At 46.2% G+C, this 20,095-nt stretch overlaps 2 protein-coding genes across 2 annotated transcripts; one reads left to right on the forward strand and one right to left on the reverse strand.

The window, feature by feature from the left end:
- The first annotated feature begins 2,252 nt into the window (after positions 1-2,252).
- LOC129755707 (beta-1,3-glucan-binding protein-like) lies at positions 2,253-3,916 on the forward strand. The gene is made up of 3 exons (XM_055752322.1): positions 2,253-2,495; positions 2,857-3,011; positions 3,070-3,916. The coding sequence occupies exons 1-3, from the start codon at positions 2,253-2,255 to the stop codon at positions 3,860-3,862; spliced, it is 1,191 nt and encodes a 396-aa protein (XP_055608297.1). The 3' UTR covers positions 3,863-3,916.
- Positions 3,917-16,542: 12,626 nt separating this feature from the next.
- On the reverse strand, positions 16,543-17,918 carry LOC129754797 (beta-1,3-glucan-binding protein-like). Its single transcript, XM_055751040.1, has 3 exons — positions 17,651-17,918; positions 17,435-17,589; positions 16,543-17,375 (listed from the first exon to the last, which is right to left on the reverse strand). Exons 1-3 carry the CDS (start codon positions 17,876-17,878, stop codon positions 16,583-16,585), a joined length of 1,176 nt encoding a protein of 391 aa, XP_055607015.1. The 5' UTR covers positions 17,879-17,918; the 3' UTR covers positions 16,543-16,582.
- Between the last annotated feature and the right edge of the window lie 2,177 nt (positions 17,919-20,095).

Here is a 20,095-nt window from a genome sequence, read left to right on the forward strand (position 1 = left end):
CTCGGTCAGGCAAACACCACATGTTCGGGTGTTACCTCTACGTCCCCACAATCTGGGCAATATTGCGAAGCCACATGTCCAATACGGTAGTGGTACTTCATGAAGCATCCATGGCCAGTCAGGAATTGCATAATATGACAGTCCAATTCACCGTGCCTTCTTCCGTTCCAGCTCCCGATGTGCGGGATCAGACGATGGTTCCACCTTCCTCTCGCTGAGCTGTCCCACAGCTGCTGCCAGTTGGACATCGAGTCCTCATTGGCAAGATCTCGTACGTTGGGCGTGTGTTTGTTGTCATAGCAATAGATATCCTCCTCTAGCAAAACCGAGATGGGCATGACACCCGCCACTAAACAGGCGGCTTCGGACGACATGGTCCGGTATCCGCTGATAATCCGCAGGTTCATCAGCTGCTGCACACTGCTAAGTCGCTGCAGGTTACATTGTCTTCCCAGGGCCTGCCTCCAGGCTGCTGCTCCGTACCGCAAGATTGACGAGGTCACACTTGCCAGGATCCTCCTTTTACTACTGTGGTTTGCCGAGGAGTTCGGCATCATCCGTGTGAGTGCGGCCGTGGCAATTGCCGCTCTCTTGCACACGTAGTCGACGTGACTCGTACAGCTGAGTCTGTCATCTATCATCACCCCTAGGTACTTGATTGCGCGTTTCGACACGATATTGCACGGTTCAGCTGCAATGGTACCGGTTTAGGGTGAGATCAGGTTGGTGAATAGCACCATCTCGGTTTTGTGGTGGGCTAGACGCAAGCACTGGGAGTGCATCCAGCTTTCCACTGCCTGGATAGCTACCGTGGCCAGTAACTCAACCTCCACTGTTGAGGAGCCTCTTGTCAAAAGGACTACATCATCCGCAAATCCTACGAGTTCAGCTCCCGATGGGAGGCTCGTTCGTAGGAGCTCGTCGTATGTGATGTTCCACAAAACCGGGCCGAGTATTGACCTCTGTGGAACACCCGCCGAAACCTCTTGTGTTCGTAATCCCTCACCGGTTATATGGCGATTGTGGAAGTAGCTTTCCACAAGCCTATACAGGTATGCCGGGATCCTCATTTGGATGGGCGACGACGCAATCGCTATCCAACTGACACTGTTGAAGGCGTTCTTCACGTCCAGAATGACCACCGCGCAAAAGGGAAGCCCTTTCCTCTTTGTTAAACTAGCTCTGTCCGCTACCTCGATGACCGAGCGGATAGCATCTACAGTGCTACGTCCTCTACGGAACCAAAATATTTTTCCGAGAGTCCGCCCTCGCTTTCAGTGTATCTCTGAAGTCGGTTCTAAATCACCTTCTCCAGGACCTTACCCGCTGTATCCAGTAGACAGATCAGCCGATACGCCGAAGGGTCTCCGGGAGGCTTACCCGGTTTGAAAGAAGGACGAATTTCTGCCGCTTCCACGTGTCAGGGAACACCCATTCCTCTCTATCTACCATTCTGTAGCTTATAAGCCGTATGCAGTGTATTGACACAAGACAGTGATCATATTCACCGGCCGAAAAATTAAATACCCTTTTATCAACGAGGCCCATTGTGAAAAATTTCGTGGTTTGTTCCCGAATGAATATCGTAATGAATTGCATCACTAACACTAGGATACTTATTCACCTTTTACTTTTTCTCTCTGAGCTGTCAAACTCCCCCTTTAGCAAAGTTTAGATGGGCATTCCCGTATTAGCTTATAACCCTCAGGTTCATTAGTCTCTTACTGCCCGCTGTTGAGTTTACTCGGCTGGAAGTTTTCATAATTTAAATTAAAGTCTGTAGTGTAAAATAGACACTCCAAGAAATGATAAGGTCGGGATTAGGGTTTTACACCTGAGCTACTTTTATGTGAAACCAATTTCATAGACTTTGCCGGCATCATAATTGGATCATTCTTAGTCCACTGGTTTCAAAAATGCCTACAATGATAACGTTCCGCCAGTTTAAAGCTGCACCTCTGATTATCTCGAACCTACACCATAGTCAAATAAGTATTCCAATAATCAGCAGATACCGTCTAGAATGATAGTACCAGTTGACAACATATTTCTTATCATGTGGTCCACAGTCATAAAATTGTCAATTTCGGAAACAAAGAGATTAAATAAAGTACCAGACGACATCTCAATTTATCTGCGCTATTGGAATGATAAAAAAGAGGACTGTTTATCAAGGAACCATTTGATACCGGCTCACATCTTGGTAATAAAACACCTCAACTCGGAGCTTAGTCGATTTAGTATAGGTCAAGATGAGTTCGTCGAGAGCACTGGCTAGTGTGCTTCTATTAGTTAGCGTGTCTGGAGTGTGCTGTCGAAGCCAAGAATTCAGATCATGCAAGGAACCATCAGTTACTACTGCAAGTGGATCATCCGTTAAAAAAAGTTCTTTCTGTCCTGGAGAGCTGATTTTCGAAGACAATTTTGATCGCCTGAATCTGGAAAATTGGCAACATGAGCACACCCTGCACAGCAGGTTGAAAGTTCCGAGTGCGGTAAATTGATTTTTTTACTAGTGGATTGAGTGTAGTATTCGTCATATATGTCGGGTCAAATTTAGGTTAAAGTACTGAAAATTGAAAGCAATATATAAAAGATTATCGGTTATCGAGATATTCAACAACCAATTTTATGTTATTTTACCGAAAAAAATGACAGTCATGACAGAACATTAAGAACAGTTTGCTTCATAAGAAAAGTACGATTCAATGTAAAATAATCAAATAACCGGTAGAAAACTGCCGATTTTTTTTCTATTAGTTGCGTTGACCGGAACGTTAATAGTTTAGTGTTAAAGTTTAGTGTTAAAGGTTAAAGTTTAGTGAAATACTTTTTCACCGTTACCTTTTTTCACAGCATGGAGAGTTTCAGTATTATCTTAACAGCAGAAGAAATTCTTATGTCGAAGATGGAATCCTCTACCTCCGTCCAACTCTCATTGCGGATGAATTTGGAGAAGAATTCTTGAAGTCCGGGACCATAAGTGCTCATGGTGGAACTCCTTATGATTTGTAGGATGAAAGTATAGGTAACTTTTGAACATACCAATTCATGCTCGACCAATTTCAGCTGTACCAACCCTTCCTGGAATGGATGTGAAAGAACGGGCACAGCTGAGCATTATTTGAACCCTATAAAAAGTGCCCGCCTAAGAACCGTCAATTCGTTCAACTTCAAATACGGTAAACTGGAAATCCGTGCCAAGCTTCCGGCCGGTGATTGGCTATGGCCAGCTCTGTGGTTGTTGCCAAAGCTAAATCAGTATGGAACCTGGCCCATTTCGGGAGAAATTGATGTGATGGAGTCACGTGGAAATTTAAATTACAGCACTCCTTCCGGTGTCCAAGTTGGAGTGGAACAGATTGAATCTACTTTGCATTTTGGACCAACCGCTCAATCTAATGCTTGGAAAACTTCGACAGCAGCTAAACATACAGAACGTTACAATGGGTTCAATAAAGATTTTCACCTCTATCAATTGGAATGGACCCCTGAATATATGAGCTTCAGCATCGATGGCGAACAGCATCTATTCGTAGATGGAAATTTCTGGGAGCGAGGAAATTTCGAAGAAACTGCTCCAGGTGAGGATAACCCCTGGAAAAGTGGTGGAAAAATGGCTCCATTCGATGAGGAATTTTATATTACCATGAATTTAGCGATTGGAGGCACCAATGGTTTCTTCCCAGACCCACCAGTTCTCAACAACGGTAAACCAAAGCCATGGCTTAACTCGTCACCAACACCTGTAAAAGATTTCTGGGAGGCTAAAGACGAATGGCTTCCGACATGGAAGTTAGATGAAAACAACAGCAAAGAAGCTTCTTTGCAGGTGGACTACGTAAGAGTGTGGGCATTATAATGTTTGTCAATATTTTTTTAAATTTTACTTAAAATATTTTTTTAAATTTTTGAATAAAATTCCATTAAAATTTATAAAGAAAAAAATTTATTTAAATTTTTGAACGACTGATATTGAAAAACTTAAAAAAGATAAATACTAACTTAAAAGAAAAGATACTAACTTACTTAATGTTTCCGCACTGATCTTAGGGTGCATAGGGTCGTGGCAAAAGACCTCCACTGTCGACGATCCGGAGCCAGCGCCTTCACTTGGTTCCAGTCAAGATTCTTGTCGAAAGTTTAGATTTGGGCGTCAAAAATTTGCATGTCCTTCTGGATTCCAGTCAAGCGCCTCTCGACAAATCTCGTTTACATTTTTGCGCAGAGTATGGATTTCACTTAAGCTCTCGAATTACGATTTCTAGCGCCTTTTGATGGCACCGGCGATGTAGTTCTACGTTTGAGATCCAATTGCCAGGCCACCAAGCTCAGATGATATTCCGCAGACAGCAATTTAGAATTACGTGCAGTTGCAGACACTAAATAAATACTCGTAAAAACAAGCCGAGATGTGTTCTTCTACCTAAAAGATAAGTTTCAATATATCCAATGGTCGCCGAATCCTTCCTGATTTTAAAATAAAGACATGGATGTCGTAACCAGGGCCCCGTCTTCAATATCTTTGTCGTTAGTATCCCCGAAAAGCTCCCTCTCGAACAGCTTGCGGGAGGCCATCGTTTTCATCGGCTGGCTGGAACCCGGACGGTTGGGACCCGGATGGCTAAAAACCGGCTTCAGCCGCCTTGCTGGAACCCATTTTGCTGATCATCTTGCTGGCTTGCCACTAACCCTCGAGCTCGGTTTTTCCATCCTGCACCTTAACTTTTATAATAACAGTTCAACTGTTACAAGAATGTCTTTCTTGGTCGCTCCCTGCTCCCTGGAATTTGATTAGTTATTTCGAACGTTTTCTCTAAATTTATTCTGATACAAAGCTTAATTAGTGTATTTTAAATTATCAAAGGAAAAGCTCGAACTGTTAGGCTACATACAAACCAAAATTAGCTTAACATACCGAATAAAGTCTGTTTCACATAGAATCTGGTCGCATCTTTTCATTTACTGCAGCGCCCCTAGTTGTCACATTGCAAATCTATTGACAGTGTTTTGATTCGGATGATTTGTTTACCTATTGGTAAAAATTTCATCAAGATTGAAGCAGTCAGTCAAAAGTTATCGACGATGGAACGCGAAAGGCGAGAGAAAATACTGCACACTCACGTAGAGAAACCGACGTGGTCAGGGGTAAAGATCACGAAATTCCTGAAATATCCAAAATCGACTGTAAATTCGGTGCTGCAACGTTACCGGGAGACCCCTGCGGTGGATCGAGCAAAACAAACCAGGCGTAAAAGTGGAACATAGTGGAACCGGAAGCTGCGAGCAAAGGTAATTCGATCAGTTCACAATAATCCTGGAATCTCCTTGCGTGATTTGGCGAAAAAGTTCAAGACGAACCACAGTACAGCTCGACGAATTTGTTTGCGAGAGGCTTGCGGTAGTATCATGCAAGCAAACACCCCAACAGGACGCTGAAACAAAACCTGGTTGCCAAAACCAGGGCAAGGAAGTTGTACGAGAGAGTGTTGACCAAGTACAACGGATGCATTTTGATGGACGACGAAACTTACGTCAAAATGGATTCTGGACAAATACCCGGTAACAAATTTTACCTTGCGAAGCGTAAAGGGAATTTTGCGGGTAGATTCAAGTTTGTTTTCGCAGATAAATTTGCTCGTAAGTTGATGATTTGGCAAGGGATCTGTAGTTATGGGAATAAGACTAGGATTTTCATAACTGGGGACACAATGAATGTAAATGTTTACAAAGAAGAATGTCTCCAGAAGAGGGTTTTGCCCGGCAAGCTGCCACTACAGCCGGGATGTCGTTAAGGGGTATAAGGAGAGCAAGGTCGATTTTGTTGTAAAAAGTATCAATCCACCAAACTGTCCGGATTTTCGTCCCATCGAGAAATATTGGGCAATAGTTGAGGGCAAACTGAAGAAATGTGGCTGAACCATGAAAAAAACCCGCTCAAATGGAAAAGTGGTGGAACAAGATGGCGAATGAGGTTACCAGCAGTACTGTGCAAAAACAGATGGGTGGTATCACAAAAAAAGTTCGAAAATTCATCCGAAAAGCTGACGAATGATTTTTATGTATTTTTTTTCCTTGAATTGCTATAAAAACCATACAAAATGACATTTTTACTTTTGTTGTACGTTATTTCTTTGCGGAGAAATGATCTATTTTATTCGACCAGATTCTATGTGAAACAGACTTTAATACAGCGGATATAGGTGGAAACTTGTAAAATTTTGGTCGGATTTCTAATTCATTGATTCCTATTAACTTTTTATTTCCAATTCATTCAATTTCTGTTGAAAACAAATTACTTTTTCAAAATTCACTGGTGAAGTTCGACTTGTTCGCCCTTGAGTTTAACCACTCGCCGCAGATGGTCGAGAAACGCATCGTATGAGGCCCGCAGGTGTTCTTGTGGTATTTTATCCCAGGCTGCCACGAGATGTCGCTTCAGGACTTCCACACCTGCGACGTAGTTCCACCTCCCCGTGGTGCATAGTGGAAACTTGTCTACAGACTTGTCACCTGTAGGCGTACGGCCAAGAGAACTACCCTTTTTTTTTTTCTTTATTAGTGACACTTTACACCTATGAGAAGAGAACTACACGTCACACTTGGTGCAGCCAGCTGCCGACGAGCTGTGTGCCGAGTGTGGCAAAAACGTGGTGCGACTGGGCACCTTGGTACCAGTGCTCAGTTGCAAGAGGGAGGGGTCGTAACGTGTATCGGGTAGTCGCGACCCCGATATGCGGAACGAATTTAAAAAACCTGAACACCCCTCATTTTGAAGGTGTGTGTGTGTGTGTGTGTGTGTGTGTTTTTTTTTTAGTTGGTAACCACAGGTGGTAAATCCCGGTTTACGGATTGTATTCCAAGGCACGGCGAGCCACCGCGTCCCCCCAGTTTGCTACTCTGGGTCCATGGGTACAATGGGCAGACTCATGATATACTCCGTGTATACCCCCTACTCCCTAAACTCCACCTGGGGCCGCAGACCTGGTTCCCACCTCGAACTGTTTAGTACACTATGCTTCAATAGTGGGAGGTCTATTCGCGCTAATGCGCTCAAAGGCAATACTCATTAACGAGACCACTTTCAGCAAAACCTCTCATCCTTACGACTCGACGCCTGAACTCTCCTCTAACGACTTGAGAACCGGCATCTCCTCGCAATGACTCGAGATTCCCACACAAACCTCTCCTCTTCGCGACTTGAGGCCTGATCTCTCCTCTAACGACTTGAGATCCGACCCCTCCTCGCATCGACTCGAGGTTTACCTCTCCTCTGCACGATTCAAGGCCGATCTCTCCTCTAACGACTTGAAATCTGACCTCTCCTCGTAATGACTCGAGGTGACCACTTGTACCCCTCCTCTTGTTGGTAAGGGGCCTGATCCCTCCTCTTACGACTCGGGACCCGACCTCCTATCATAAAGACTCGGGGTTGACCACACAAACCTCTCCGCCTGAAGGTTTGAGGCCTGACCTCTCCTCTAACGACTCGAAGCCCGACCTCTTATCTTCAGGGTTCGAAGTTTGCCACCTTGCCCGTCGTGTGCCAGATCGAGAGCAGCTTATCCTGGACTCGCGCCTGTCACGGCACACGCGCGGGACTTAACGCAACGACTCGGATGATTCCCGACGAAGACGTCATCCTACACCGACTCGAATGGCTCGCCCGGCGTCGAGAGCCACTCTACCCGTGGGTATTCCCCGAACGTGGAATAACCCTTTCCCAACGATTTCCACTGCGAAGAAGGTCAAGTCTTATCCCCGCAGCTTCTGTCGTTGAGAACCGCTCTACTCGGATACTCCCCGAAGGTGGAGCATCCTACACACGAACGCGGCGCACCCACGGCATCCGCTACGCAGAAGGTATTGTCTTATCTTTGTAACTTCAAACCGTGGGGTCGGACGCACTCTACTCGACAGCCCCCCGTCGATGGGGTCAGTCTACTCCGACCGTTGTCCGGTCTTCTTTATCCCCCTTGGTTGGCAACCCTAGGATTTTTGGCCCGCGGATGTTCCTGCCCGTTGTGTGCCAAATCGAGAGCAGCTTATCCTAGACTCGCGCCTGTCACGGCACACATTCGGGACTTGGAACGCTACGACTCGGATGTTTCCCGACGGTGACGACATCCTACACCGACTCGAGAGGCTCGCCCGGCGTCGAGAGCCTCTCTACCCGTGGGTATCCCCCGACAGTGGTTAACCCTCTTCCCTCGAGATCCGCTACGAGGAAGGTAAAGTCTTATCCCCGCAGTTTCCCTCTTAGGAAGCGGAACTACTCGGATACCCCCCGACATTGGGGTATCCTACACACGTTCGCGGCGCACCCCTGACCTCCGCTACGCAGAAGATGTTGCCTTATCTTTGTAGCTTCGATCAAGGGATCGGACGCACACTACTCAGATGCTCCCCGCCGATGGAGTCATCCTACACCGTTCGCGGACTGCCGTTGGTTCCAGCTCCTCTGCAGGGCAGTCATGATCCGGGTGAACCCATCGCTGACCGCGTGCCAAGTGTTGGAATCCGCACACATCCTCTGTACAACGTTATCTGCTGTCGTGTCAGGCCCACAGGCGGCAAATATGGAAGTACGTACCGCCGCAAACCTCGGACAGACAAACACCACATGTTCGGGTGTTTCCTCTACGTCACCACAATCTGGGCAATATGGCGAAGCCACATGTCCAAACCGGTAGTGGTACTTCATGAAGCATCCATGACCAGTCAGGAATTGCGTCATATAGAAGTCCACTTCACCGTGCCTTCTTCCGATCCAGCTCCCGATGTGCGGGATCAGACGATGGGTCCACCTTCCTCTCGTTGAGCTGTCCCACAGCTGCTGCCAGTTGGACATCGAGTCCTCATTGGCGAGATCTCGAACGTTGGGCGTGTCTCTGTTGTCGTAGCAATAGACATCCTCCTCTAGCAAAACCGAGATGGGCATAACACCCGCTACTACACAGGCGGCTTCGGACGACATGGTCCGGTATCCGCTGATAACCCGCAGGTTCATCAGCCGCTGAACGCTGCTAAGTCGCTGCAGGTTACAGCTTCCTCCCAGGGCCTGCCTCCAGGCCGCTGCTCCGTACCGCAAGATCGAAGTGGTCACACTTGCAATGATCCGCCTTTTGCTGCTTTGGATAGCCGAGGAGTTCGGCATCATTCGTGTGAGTGCGGCCGTGGCCATTGCCGCTCTCTTGCACACGTGTTCGACATGACTCGTGAAGCTGAGCCTGTCGTCAATCATCACCCCTAGGTACTTAATTGCGCGTTTAGACACGATGTTGCACGGTCCAACGGCAATGGTACCTGTTTGGGGTGATTTCAGGTTGGTGATAAGCACCATCTCGGTTTTGTGGTGGGCTAGACGCAGGCACTTGGAGTGCATCCAGCGTTCCACTTCCTGGATAGCTACCGTGGCCAGTAGCTCAACCTCCGCTGTTGAGGAGCCCCTCGCCAAGAGGACTACATCATCTGCAAATCCTACGAGTTCGGCTCCCGATGGGAGGCTCGTTCGTAGGAGTTCGTCGTAAGTGATGTTCCACAGAACCGGGCCGAGAATTGACCCCTGTGGAACACCCGCCGAAACCTCTTGTGTTCGCAAACCCTCGCCGGTCATATACTGCAGTTGGCGATTGTGGAAGTAACTTTCCACAAGCCTATACAGGTATGCCGGGATCCTCATTTGGATGAGCGACGACGCAATCGCTGTCCAACTGACACTGTTGAAGGCGTTCTTCACATCCAGAGTGACAACCGCGCAAAAGCGGAGCCCTCTCCTCTTGGTCAGCCTGGCTCTGTCCGCTACCTCGATGACCGAGCGGATGGCATCTACGGTGCTGCGACCTCGACGGAAACCAAACTGTTTCCCCGAGAGTCCGCCCTCACTTTCCGTGTATCTCTGAAGTCGGTTCTGAATCACCTTCTCCAGGACCTTACCCGCTGTATCCAGTAGACAGATCGGCCGATATGCCGATGGGTCTCCTGGACGCTTACCCGGCTTTGGCAGAAGAACAAGTTTCTGCCGTTTCCACGTGTCAGGAAACACCCGTTCCGTCACGTATCGTTGCAACGATGTTCGGAACATATCGGGGAATTCCCTGATCGCGGCCTTCACCGCGACGTTCGGAATGCCGTCCGGTCCGGGGGCCTTCCTCGGTTGGAGAGACTTGGCGATCTCGCGAAGTTCTTCCACCGTTATCCTCTCTTCGGCGCTGGTGTCCCACTCATACGGGACTGTTGGCCAGCGGGTAACATCGTGCTGTGGGAACAGCTCATTGATGATGACTCTCAGTTTATCGGGGCACGTTTCAGGTGGTGCACCCCCACTTTTAGTTCTGCCCATGACTATCCGATAGGCATCACCCCATGGACAGTCGTTGGCGTCACGGCATAACTGTTTGAAACGTGCCCTCTTGCTTGCGTTGATGGCCCTGCGGAGGGCCGATCTCGCGCTTGTGAAGAGTGGCCTACGCTCCGTTCGCTCTTCTTGGGTCCTTGCGTTCTGCATCCTGCGCCTTGCCCTATGGCAGTCGGCACGCAGACCCGCAATTTCCTCCGTCCACCAGTAGACGGGTGGCCTAGTGCTTTTATGCTTGGCCCTTCTCGGCATCGCAGCATCGCAAGCGCGAGCTAGAACCCTCGTCAGTTCTTCCGCGGACAGGTTGTCCAGGTTCCTCTCCCAGTGCAACGCTTCGACAAAGACGTTCTGGTCGAACTGCGTTGTCTTCCAGAGGCGTTCTCCTGTACGAGACTCGCGTCTACCTGTCCGCGTACTTGAGCCTAGCCGATAGCGAATTGCGAAGTGATCGCTATTCGTGTAGGCCCCGCTCACCATCCAATCGCTTACCAACCCCGGGCTACCGAAGGTGACATCTATGGTTGACTCGCTCCCGTTCCAACTTTGGTAGGTACTGGTATTCCCTACGTTGGCCAGATCCACATTAAGCCTCGCCAGGGCTTCTAAAAGAGTTTGACCTCTGGGGTTTGTGAGGCGGCTACCCCATTCAACGGCCCACGCGTTAAAGTCGCCAGCAATAACGATGGGGCTTTTCCCCATTAGCACATCCACCATCTTGTCAACCATAGTGCCAAACCTCTCCAAGGACCACCTTGGGGGAGCATAGCAGCTACAGAAGTAGATCCCGTTAACTTTGGCCACCACCATGCCTTCGTTTTCCGTCGCCACAACTTCTTGTATGGGGAAACTACCTGTAACCCATATCGCGGCCAGTTTGGCATCATCAGTCGCCCAATTAATGCCATTCGCAGCTCTGCGATATGGGTCTGCCACTAGCGCGATGTCCAACTTTTCCTCAACTGTCATCTGCCGCAACAGCTGGTGTGCTGTGTAGCAGTGGTTGAGGTTAAGTTGGACGACCTCTATGCTCTTGGCGCCCGGGGTGGTACCGCCTGCGCCTTTGTGTAGGCGGGGCACCTAGGGTTGCCAACAGCGTGGTCTCCAGCGCAGACAGGGCATTTAGCAGGCTTTTTGCAGTTAGCCGACTTGTGGCCGGTTTCGCTGCAGCGCCAGCATATGCCACTTCTGTCTGGCCCAGTGCAGTCGAACGACTTGTGACCGTTCAACAGGCACTTGAAGCACCGGTCCGGTTGCTGGGGGATGGATATCTGACAGATAGACCATCCCACCTTTAGCCGCCCACACCTAAGTGCGGCGTTTGCTGCTGCAACCGGAAGTTTGACCAGCCCAATCTGCATACCAGATTTGGGAGGGCCATTCCGCAGACGAACCGTCATCTGGTCAGAGCAGATTTTGCACTGCTCGACCAGTGCCACCCGCAGTTCGTCTTCCGTCGTGACTTCATCCAGGTTTTTAACCCGGATGGTCACTTCCTTACAGAGGGCACGCACCTCAGCCTTGTCACCAAGGGCTTCGGCGGCCTTAGCCGTAAGGGTCCCGCTGGAGTTTCCAGCACCACGCTTCAGTTCGAGGATCATCTCGCCGGTGCGTGTCCGACGGATCCTCCGAACTTTCTCGCCTAAATCGGCGAGATCTTCGTTCGTACGCATCTGTCGCAAGACATCTGCGTACGTGCCCTCAGGTGCTTTGACGACAATCGCCTCGCCCCTCTCCCTGACGCGACGTTTGCGTCGTTGGGGTTGGGGTTTGGCTTTTCCCGTCTCCGTACCTTTGGGCCTTCCCCTTTTGCGCGATACCGTCCGCCATCCGGTATTTGCGCTCGTCGGCTCATCTGCCTTTTCAGCAGGGCCTTCCGCCCGCTTGGAAGCGCTGGCCGCAGGATCCTGCCGGACAGACGGATCCTCCGCTCTTTTCTTAGGGTCACCGGGTCTGAGTTCCCCGGGAGACCCTCTCTTACGTTTGCTGTTGCCAGCAAACGCAAGGCTGCCCTCTGTTTGGGCAAAGGCATTGACCTTCTTTGGGCGGATGGTGTCCGCCCTCAGAGGGGTCTCTGCCGGTCCTCGCTCTTTTGGTCTGGCGGCCTCGGGCTCCGCAAGCCGTTCCACCACAGCTTTGTTGGCTGCGATGAAGAGCTGCATCACCCTGGCTAGCTTCTCGCGTATTTCCTTGTGGATGTTGGACTTCCCCTTCACACATTCCACAAGGTCAGCGATGCCAGCCATGGCCGTGACCAACTCTACTGGAGCTCCCGGATCTTGGAGTTCCGGGGAGCTCAGTAGGTCTTCCAGCGCTTCTTGTACTTGTTCGTACGGGTCCGCTCGCTCATCGCACGGTGTTTCCACCGGCGTTGCCGTCGGGTCAACCGGTTTGGCAGATTGCCTAACCGATGAACGCCTAAGGCTACTTCCGCCGAACGGATTCGGCGTGTAGTATGTGTGTGTGTGTGTGTGTGTGTGTGTGTGTGTGTGTGTGTGTGTGTGTGTGTGTGTGTGTGTGTGTGTGTGTGTGTGTGTGTGTGTGTGTGTGTGTGTGTGTGTGTGTGTGTGTGTGTGTGTGTGTGTGTGTGTGTGTGTGTGTGTGTGTGTGTGTGTGTGTGTGTGTGTGTGTGTGTGTGTGTGTGTGTGTGTGTGTGTGTGTGTGTGTGTGTGTGTGTGTGTGTGTGTGTGTGTGTGTGTGTGTGTGTGTGTGTGTGTGTGTGTGTGTGTGTGTGTGTGTGTGTGTGTGTGTGTGTGTGTGTGTGTGTGTGTGTGTGTGTGTGTGTGTGTGTGTGTGTGTGTGTGTGTGTGTGAGAGTGTGTGTGTGAGTGTGTGTGTGTGTGTGTGTGAGTGTGTGTGTGTGTGTGTGTGTGTGTGTGTGTGTGTGTGTGTGTGTGTGTGTGTGTGTGTGTGTGTGTGTGTGTGTGTGTGTGTGTGTGTGTGTGTGTGTGTGTGTGTGTGTGTGTGTGTGTGTGTGTGTGTGTGTGTGTGTGTGTGTGTGTGTGTGTGTGTGTGTGTGTGTGTGTGTGTGTGTGTGTGTGTGTGTGTGTGTGTGTGTGTGTGTGTGTGTGTGTGTGTGTGTGTGTGTGTGTGTGTGTGTGTGTGTGTGTGTGTGTGTGTGTGTGTGTGTGTGTGTGTGTGTGTGTGTGTGTGTGTGTGTGTGTGTGTGTGTGTGTGTGTGTGTGTAGAATGTTGCTCCTATTTTGATTTTGGAATTCACTCTTCAGTTGTCAAAATGCCTTCCAAGGAAGAAGAGCAGCGTATCGAAATTTTGCTCGCGCATCGCGAATATCGCATGCAAAGCTGGCAAAATTGCTAAAAGTTGCCAAATCAACCGTTACAAATGTAATTGAAGTGTTTGGGGAACGTTTGTCGACAGCCAGGAAGACTGGATCGGGGGGAAATCGAAACCGGAAGGCGCTGAGAAGACAAAGAGAGTTACCGGTAGTTTCAAGCGAAACCCTAACTTCTCTCTCCGAGATGTCGCATATAAGCTGGGTGTATCATCTACAACCGTGCATCAAGCCCAAAAACGAGCCGGACTATCGACTTACAAGAAGGTAGTGACTCCAAATCGCGATGATAAACAAAATACGACGGCCAAAGCGCGATCCCAGAGGCTGTACACGACGATGCTGACGAAGTTTGACTGCGTGGTAATGGACGACGAAACCTACGTCAAAGCCGACTACAAGCAGCTTTCGGGACAGGAGTTTTATACGGCAAAAGGAAGGGGAAAGGTAGCAGATGTTTTCAAGCACATGAAACTGTCAAAGTTCGCAAAGAAATATCTGATTTGGCAAGCCATCTGTACTTGTGGCTTGAAAAGCAGGATTTTCATAGCTTCCGGGACTGTCAACAAAGAAATTTACGTGAAAGAGTGTTTGAATAAACGTCTGCTGCCTTTCATGAAGAAACACGGTTGTTCCGAACTGTTTTGACCGGATTTGGCATCTTGCCATTACGGTAAAAAGGCCATGGAGTGGTACGCCGCCAACAACGTGTAGGTGGTTCCCAAGGACAAGAAACCTCCCAACACGCCAGAGCACCGCCCAATTGAGAAATACTGGGCTGTTGCCAAGCGGAGCCTAAAGAAGACCAAAAAACTGCTAAGGTCGAGCAGCAGTTCAAGGCAAACTGACTTTCTGCGGCGAAGAAGGTGGACAAGGTGGCTGTACAAAATCTGATGGCAGGGGTTAAACGTAAGGCCCGGCAATTCGGATTTGGAAAAGCGGAAGCCTAACTGAATATTTTTCCTGAATTTTATACTAATTAAACTAATTAAAATTTCACCGATTTACACGCGTTTTCCCTTGACCAAATTTTGACCGTTTCACCCTTTAGGCCTAGGACCAATTCGAGCCTGCAGTGCATTACATTTCACAAGCTTGAAATTTCCCATACAAATTTAAGGCAGTCTATGGGACACTTTATGAATTTTGATGAACTCACAGTTTTCAAAGAAATGAATGCCTAAGTATTGTTACGTTGAGATCATTTTCGAAAATAATTTAATGATGTTAATATTTTGGAGCTCCTTTGTAAACTATAAAATGAGCAAATTAAATTTGAAAGAAACTTTTAGGGGAAGTTTTTATACAAGATTAAAGTTTTTCTAACGAATGAGCGGCATTTATAGCACTGTTGAAAGGGAAAAAATCTATATATATAAAAAGCAATTTCTGTATGTTTGTTTGTTTGTTTGTTTGTTTGTCCTCTATAGACTCAGCCGTCTTAAAAGCTAGAGGTCTGAAATTTGGCATGGATGCTCATTAGGGCCAGGAAGGATGAAAAATGTTTTCAGATTTTCGGATGACCCCTTCTGAAGGGGGTCGTCCATACAAGACAAATAATGTTTTCGCGATATTGACGTTATTTTTTGTCGGATTGTGTTGAAAATTTGCACATGAATGTTTTAAAAGATAGGCAATTGATTTCAGGTGTCAAGGTGTGTGTAAGGGGTCAGCTAAAGGGGTCGTCCATATTAAATGTTCGCTGTTTTTGCGATATTGACGTTATTATACATCGTATTCAGCTGAAAATTTGTACACGATAGTTTTAAGTGACGTGCAATCGATTTGAGGTATTAAATTCAGTGTAAGGGGCCAACAAAAGAGGTCGTCCATATCAACTTTTCAATATCTCAGTGATATTGACGTTTTTATACATCGGATTGGGATGAAAATTTGCACATAGGAATTATTAGGGACAAATAATTGATTTTACTAATCCAAATTAAAAACAGGGGTCGGCCAAGGGGGTCGTCCATATTAACTAATCACTGTTAATGAGAGTTTTGAGGGACGAGCAATGGATTTCAGGTATTACATTCAGCGTAAGGGGCCGGCAAAGGGGGTCGTCTATATTAACCTTGCAATATTTTTGCAATATCGTCGTTATTTGACATTTGACGGATTGGGATGAAAATTTGCACTAGGTAGATTTCGGGGTCGGGCAATCGATTTCAGATGTCAAATGTTTTGCCAGGGGTCAACGAAAGGGGTCGTCCATACTAATTGAATTGTCACAGTTTTTAGCTAAATTGACGTTATTATGCAATGGATTGCTTTGAAAATTTGCACACGGGAGTTTTGAGGGAAGGGCGATCAATTTCAGATATCAAAGATTGTATAGGAGGCTACCGAAAGGGGTTTAACTGTTTGGAAATAATTGTGTTGTTATGCAACGATCGAGTCAAAGTTTATACACGGGGTTTTTTTGGCACGGTCAATTGATTTCTTATTTCATATTTAGTAGCAGACGACAGAAAAAGTAATCGTCCAATATTTTTGCAATTATTACTTAACAATTCAATCGGAAGTGCATCTGGAAAATTTTCGGCAACTGACTTTCATACAAACTGTTTATGACATATTCCAAGTTCAAAGCGAAACGGAGTTCGTATGGGATCAGCTAGTATTACATAAAAAAATCAAAAACAGAAAACAACCGCGACTAGCTTTAAAAAATTTCCAATCTAATCCAACCAGCTCAATCTATCAAATTGAGTGACTTGCTTCGCGCGCGATGCATGCGCCCGCTCTTATCTGAACAGAAATTTAACTGGTTTAATCAATTCTCTACTAGAGGTGTATCATGCTTTCCAAACCTGATTTGTCGATTGGGGGTCACTGGTTCTTTTTTCTTGTTCGAATTAATAATTATTAATTATAATTTACTGTTTCAAAATGATACATTTATTGATGTTATGAATGGATTAATGTGATAATCACAATGCCCACACTCTCACATAGTCCACTTGTAAAGAAGCTTCTTTGCTGTTGTTTTCATCCAACTTCCATGTCGGAAGCCATTCGTCCTTAGCCTCCCAGAAGTCCTTTATTGGCGTTGAAGACCAGTTAATCCATGGCTTCGGTTTCCCATTATTCAAGACCGGTTGATCCGGGAAATACCCATTGGTACCTCCGACCGCCAGATTCATGATTATGTAAAACTCTTGATCAAATGGAGCCATCTTTCCTCCACTTTTCCACGGATTTTCTACACCTGGAGCGCGTTCCTCGAAATTGCCTCGCTCCCAGAAGTTTCCATCGATGAATAGGAGTTGTTCATTATCAATGCTAAATCTCAAATAATCGGGGGTCCATTCCAATTGATAAAGATGAAAATCTTTTCCGAATCCATTATTAGGCTCGGTGTTCTTAGCTGCTGTTGACGTATCATAAGCATTGAACGCCGGAGTGGGTCCGAAATGCAATGTAGATCCAACTTGTTCTACTCCAATTTGAGTCCCATCAGGGGTGCTGTAGTTCAAATTTCCTCGTGACTCCATCAAATCAATTTCACCAGAAGTTGGCCAAGTTCCATATTGATTTAGCTTTGGCATCAGCCACAAAGCTGGCCACAGCCAATCACCCGTTGGAAGCTTAGCACGAATTTCCAGTTTACCGTATTTAAAGTTGAACGAATTAACGGTTCTAAGACGGGCACTTTTGATTGGGTTCAAATAGTGCTCGGCTGTGCCCGTTCGTTCGCATCCATTCCAGGAAGGGTTTGTGCAGCTGAAATTAGTTAAAGATTGATAAAAGGTTTTTTAAAGTTACCGTTACGTTCATCTTACAAATCATGAGGTGAACCACCATGAGCACTAATGGTTCCAGACTTCAAAAACTCTTCCCCAGCTTCGTCCGCAATTAGAGTCGGACGAAGATAGAGAACTCCATCCTCGACATAAGAATTTTTCCGACTGTTTAAATAATACTGAAACTCTCCATTCTGGAAAACAATGAAGTAGATTGAGGTATGCCATTCAAACACCTTTCAAACAACTACTCACACCACCACCACCTAAGGTGTGCTCATGTTGCCAATTTTCCAGATTCAAATAATCGAAATTATCTTCGAAAATTAATTCTCCGGGACAGAATGAACTTTTCTTAACCGAAAATCCGCTGGCAGTAGTAACAGATTTACCCTTACATGTTTTGTACTCTTGACTTCGACAGAACACCCCAGTAGCACCAACTAATAGAAGCACACTTACTACTGCCCTCAACGAACTCATCGTGAGCAATACTGAATTGGTGAAGCTGTAGGTGCCATTTATGATCGAGAATCGGAACGGTATGAAAATCTTTCGTGTGATTTTCCATCTTTTCATTTTGTCATTTGAATACAAGATAAAGCAAAAGTATCTTTTGAGATGTCACCAGGTGTTTGATTTAATCTTCATGTTTCCGAAATTGTCAATTCTTGTTGCGATAAGATGACACGTGAAAAAGTGAACCAGTTGATAAGGAAAATGCTTTCGACCTGTATCATTCAAATACTCATGAATATGAAATGAGCTTGAACTTGGTATCATCAACGTTTAGTTTAATAGGTACTCGTCGTGGCGAGAAGACTAACTACTGGTTAAGCTCAGAATATATCAAATAATTGACTATTATCAACTGATATTGCACACAAACTACAATGAAAGTTCCTGAAAACCAGCTAAAGAATATCTGTGCTTTTCAGAGAATCTCCTACTTATTTTTATTTTGAACTAGCTGATCCCATACGAACTCCGTTTCGCTTTCAACTTGGAATATGTCATGAACAGTTAGTATGAAAGTTGATTACCAAGCATTTTCCAGATTCATTGAAGTAATGATTGCAAATATATTGGACGATCACTTCGTCTGTCGTCTGCTACTTAATTTGAAATCAGGAATCAAAAACCACGTGTATAAATTTCAACTAAATCATTGCATAACAACGCAATTATTGCCAAAAAGCTAAACCCTTTTCGGGGGCTCTTATATAATCTTTGATATTTGAACTCGATTGCGCTTCCCTCAAAACTCCCGTGTGCAAATTTTCAAAGCAATCCATTGTATATTAACATCAATATTGCTAAAACAGTAAAAAATTAATTTATATGGACGACCCCTTTCGTCGACCCCTGGCAAAATATTTGACATCTGAAATCGATTGCCCGTCCCTGAAAACTACTGTGTGCAAATTTTCATCCCAATCCGATCAATAATAACGACGATATTGCAAAAATATTGAAAGGTTTATATGGACGACCCCCTTTGCCGACCCCTTAAACTGAATTGAATACCTGAAATCCATTGCTCATCTCTCAAAACGCTCGTGTACAAATTTTCGTCTGAATCTGATGTATAATAACGACAATATCGCATCAACAGTGAATAGTTAACATGGACGACCCCTTTGGCCGACCCCTGATTTTAGTTTGGATAAGTGAAATCGGTTCATTGTCCCTAATAACTCCTATGTGCAAATTTTCATCCCAATCTGATGTATAAAAACGTCAATATCACTTAGATACTGAAAATTTAATATGGACGACCCCTTTTGCCGGTCCCTTACACTAAATGTGATATCTTTAATCGATTGTACGTCACTCAAAACTATCGTGTACCAATTTTCATCTGAATACGATGTATAATAACGTCAATATCGCAAAAACAGCGAACAGTTAATATGGACGACCCCTTTGGCAGTCCCCTTACAAAAAATTTGACACCGGAAATCGATTGCTCGTCTTTTAACACACTCATGTGCAAAAAATAACATCAATATCGCGAAATCAATATGTCTTGTATGGACGACCCCCTTCAGAAGGGTTCATCCAAAAATCTGAAAACATTTTTCATCCTTCCTGGTCCTAATGAGTATCCATGCCAAATTTCAGCTCTCTAGCTCTTAAGACGGCTGAGTCTATAGAGGACAAACAAACAAACAAACAAACAAACAAACAAACAAACATACAGAAATTGCTTTTTATATATATAGATATGATAAAAAAGTTATAAGACTTAAAAAATGAGGCAACTTTTTGCAGGGTTATATCCATCACTATTAATGAGAGACACTGCTTCGAACATTTTGAAGCAGCATTAACAGTGATGAATATCACCCTGAAAAAAGTTTCTCCATTTTTTAAGTCTTATAACTGTAGCAGTCATCAACTATCATCATGACTTGCGATACTCAATGATTGCTGCATCCGTGGTGAATTGCACACGCTAGAATTTTGGTTCGCGGCTAGTGGAATCGGGTCGGCTCATGAACGAGGAGGTATAACATCGTTATGGCCCAGGTTCCGCCCGAAAAACGATCTTCGACCTATTTATTATAGAAAGCGTCCCGCCCGTCGAGATGTTTCAATACATCAAGACAAAGCTAACCGCCCATTTTGCCGACAGTCAGCAGAAGAGATTACAGCGCGTGTTGTCTGATATGCCGCTCGGAGACCTGAGGCCTACCT

This window comes from Uranotaenia lowii, chromosome 3 (genome assembly GCF_029784155.1).
Source record: "Uranotaenia lowii strain MFRU-FL chromosome 3, ASM2978415v1, whole genome shotgun sequence".
In the NCBI taxonomy this organism is placed as follows: domain Eukaryota; kingdom Metazoa; phylum Arthropoda; class Insecta; order Diptera; family Culicidae; genus Uranotaenia; species Uranotaenia lowii.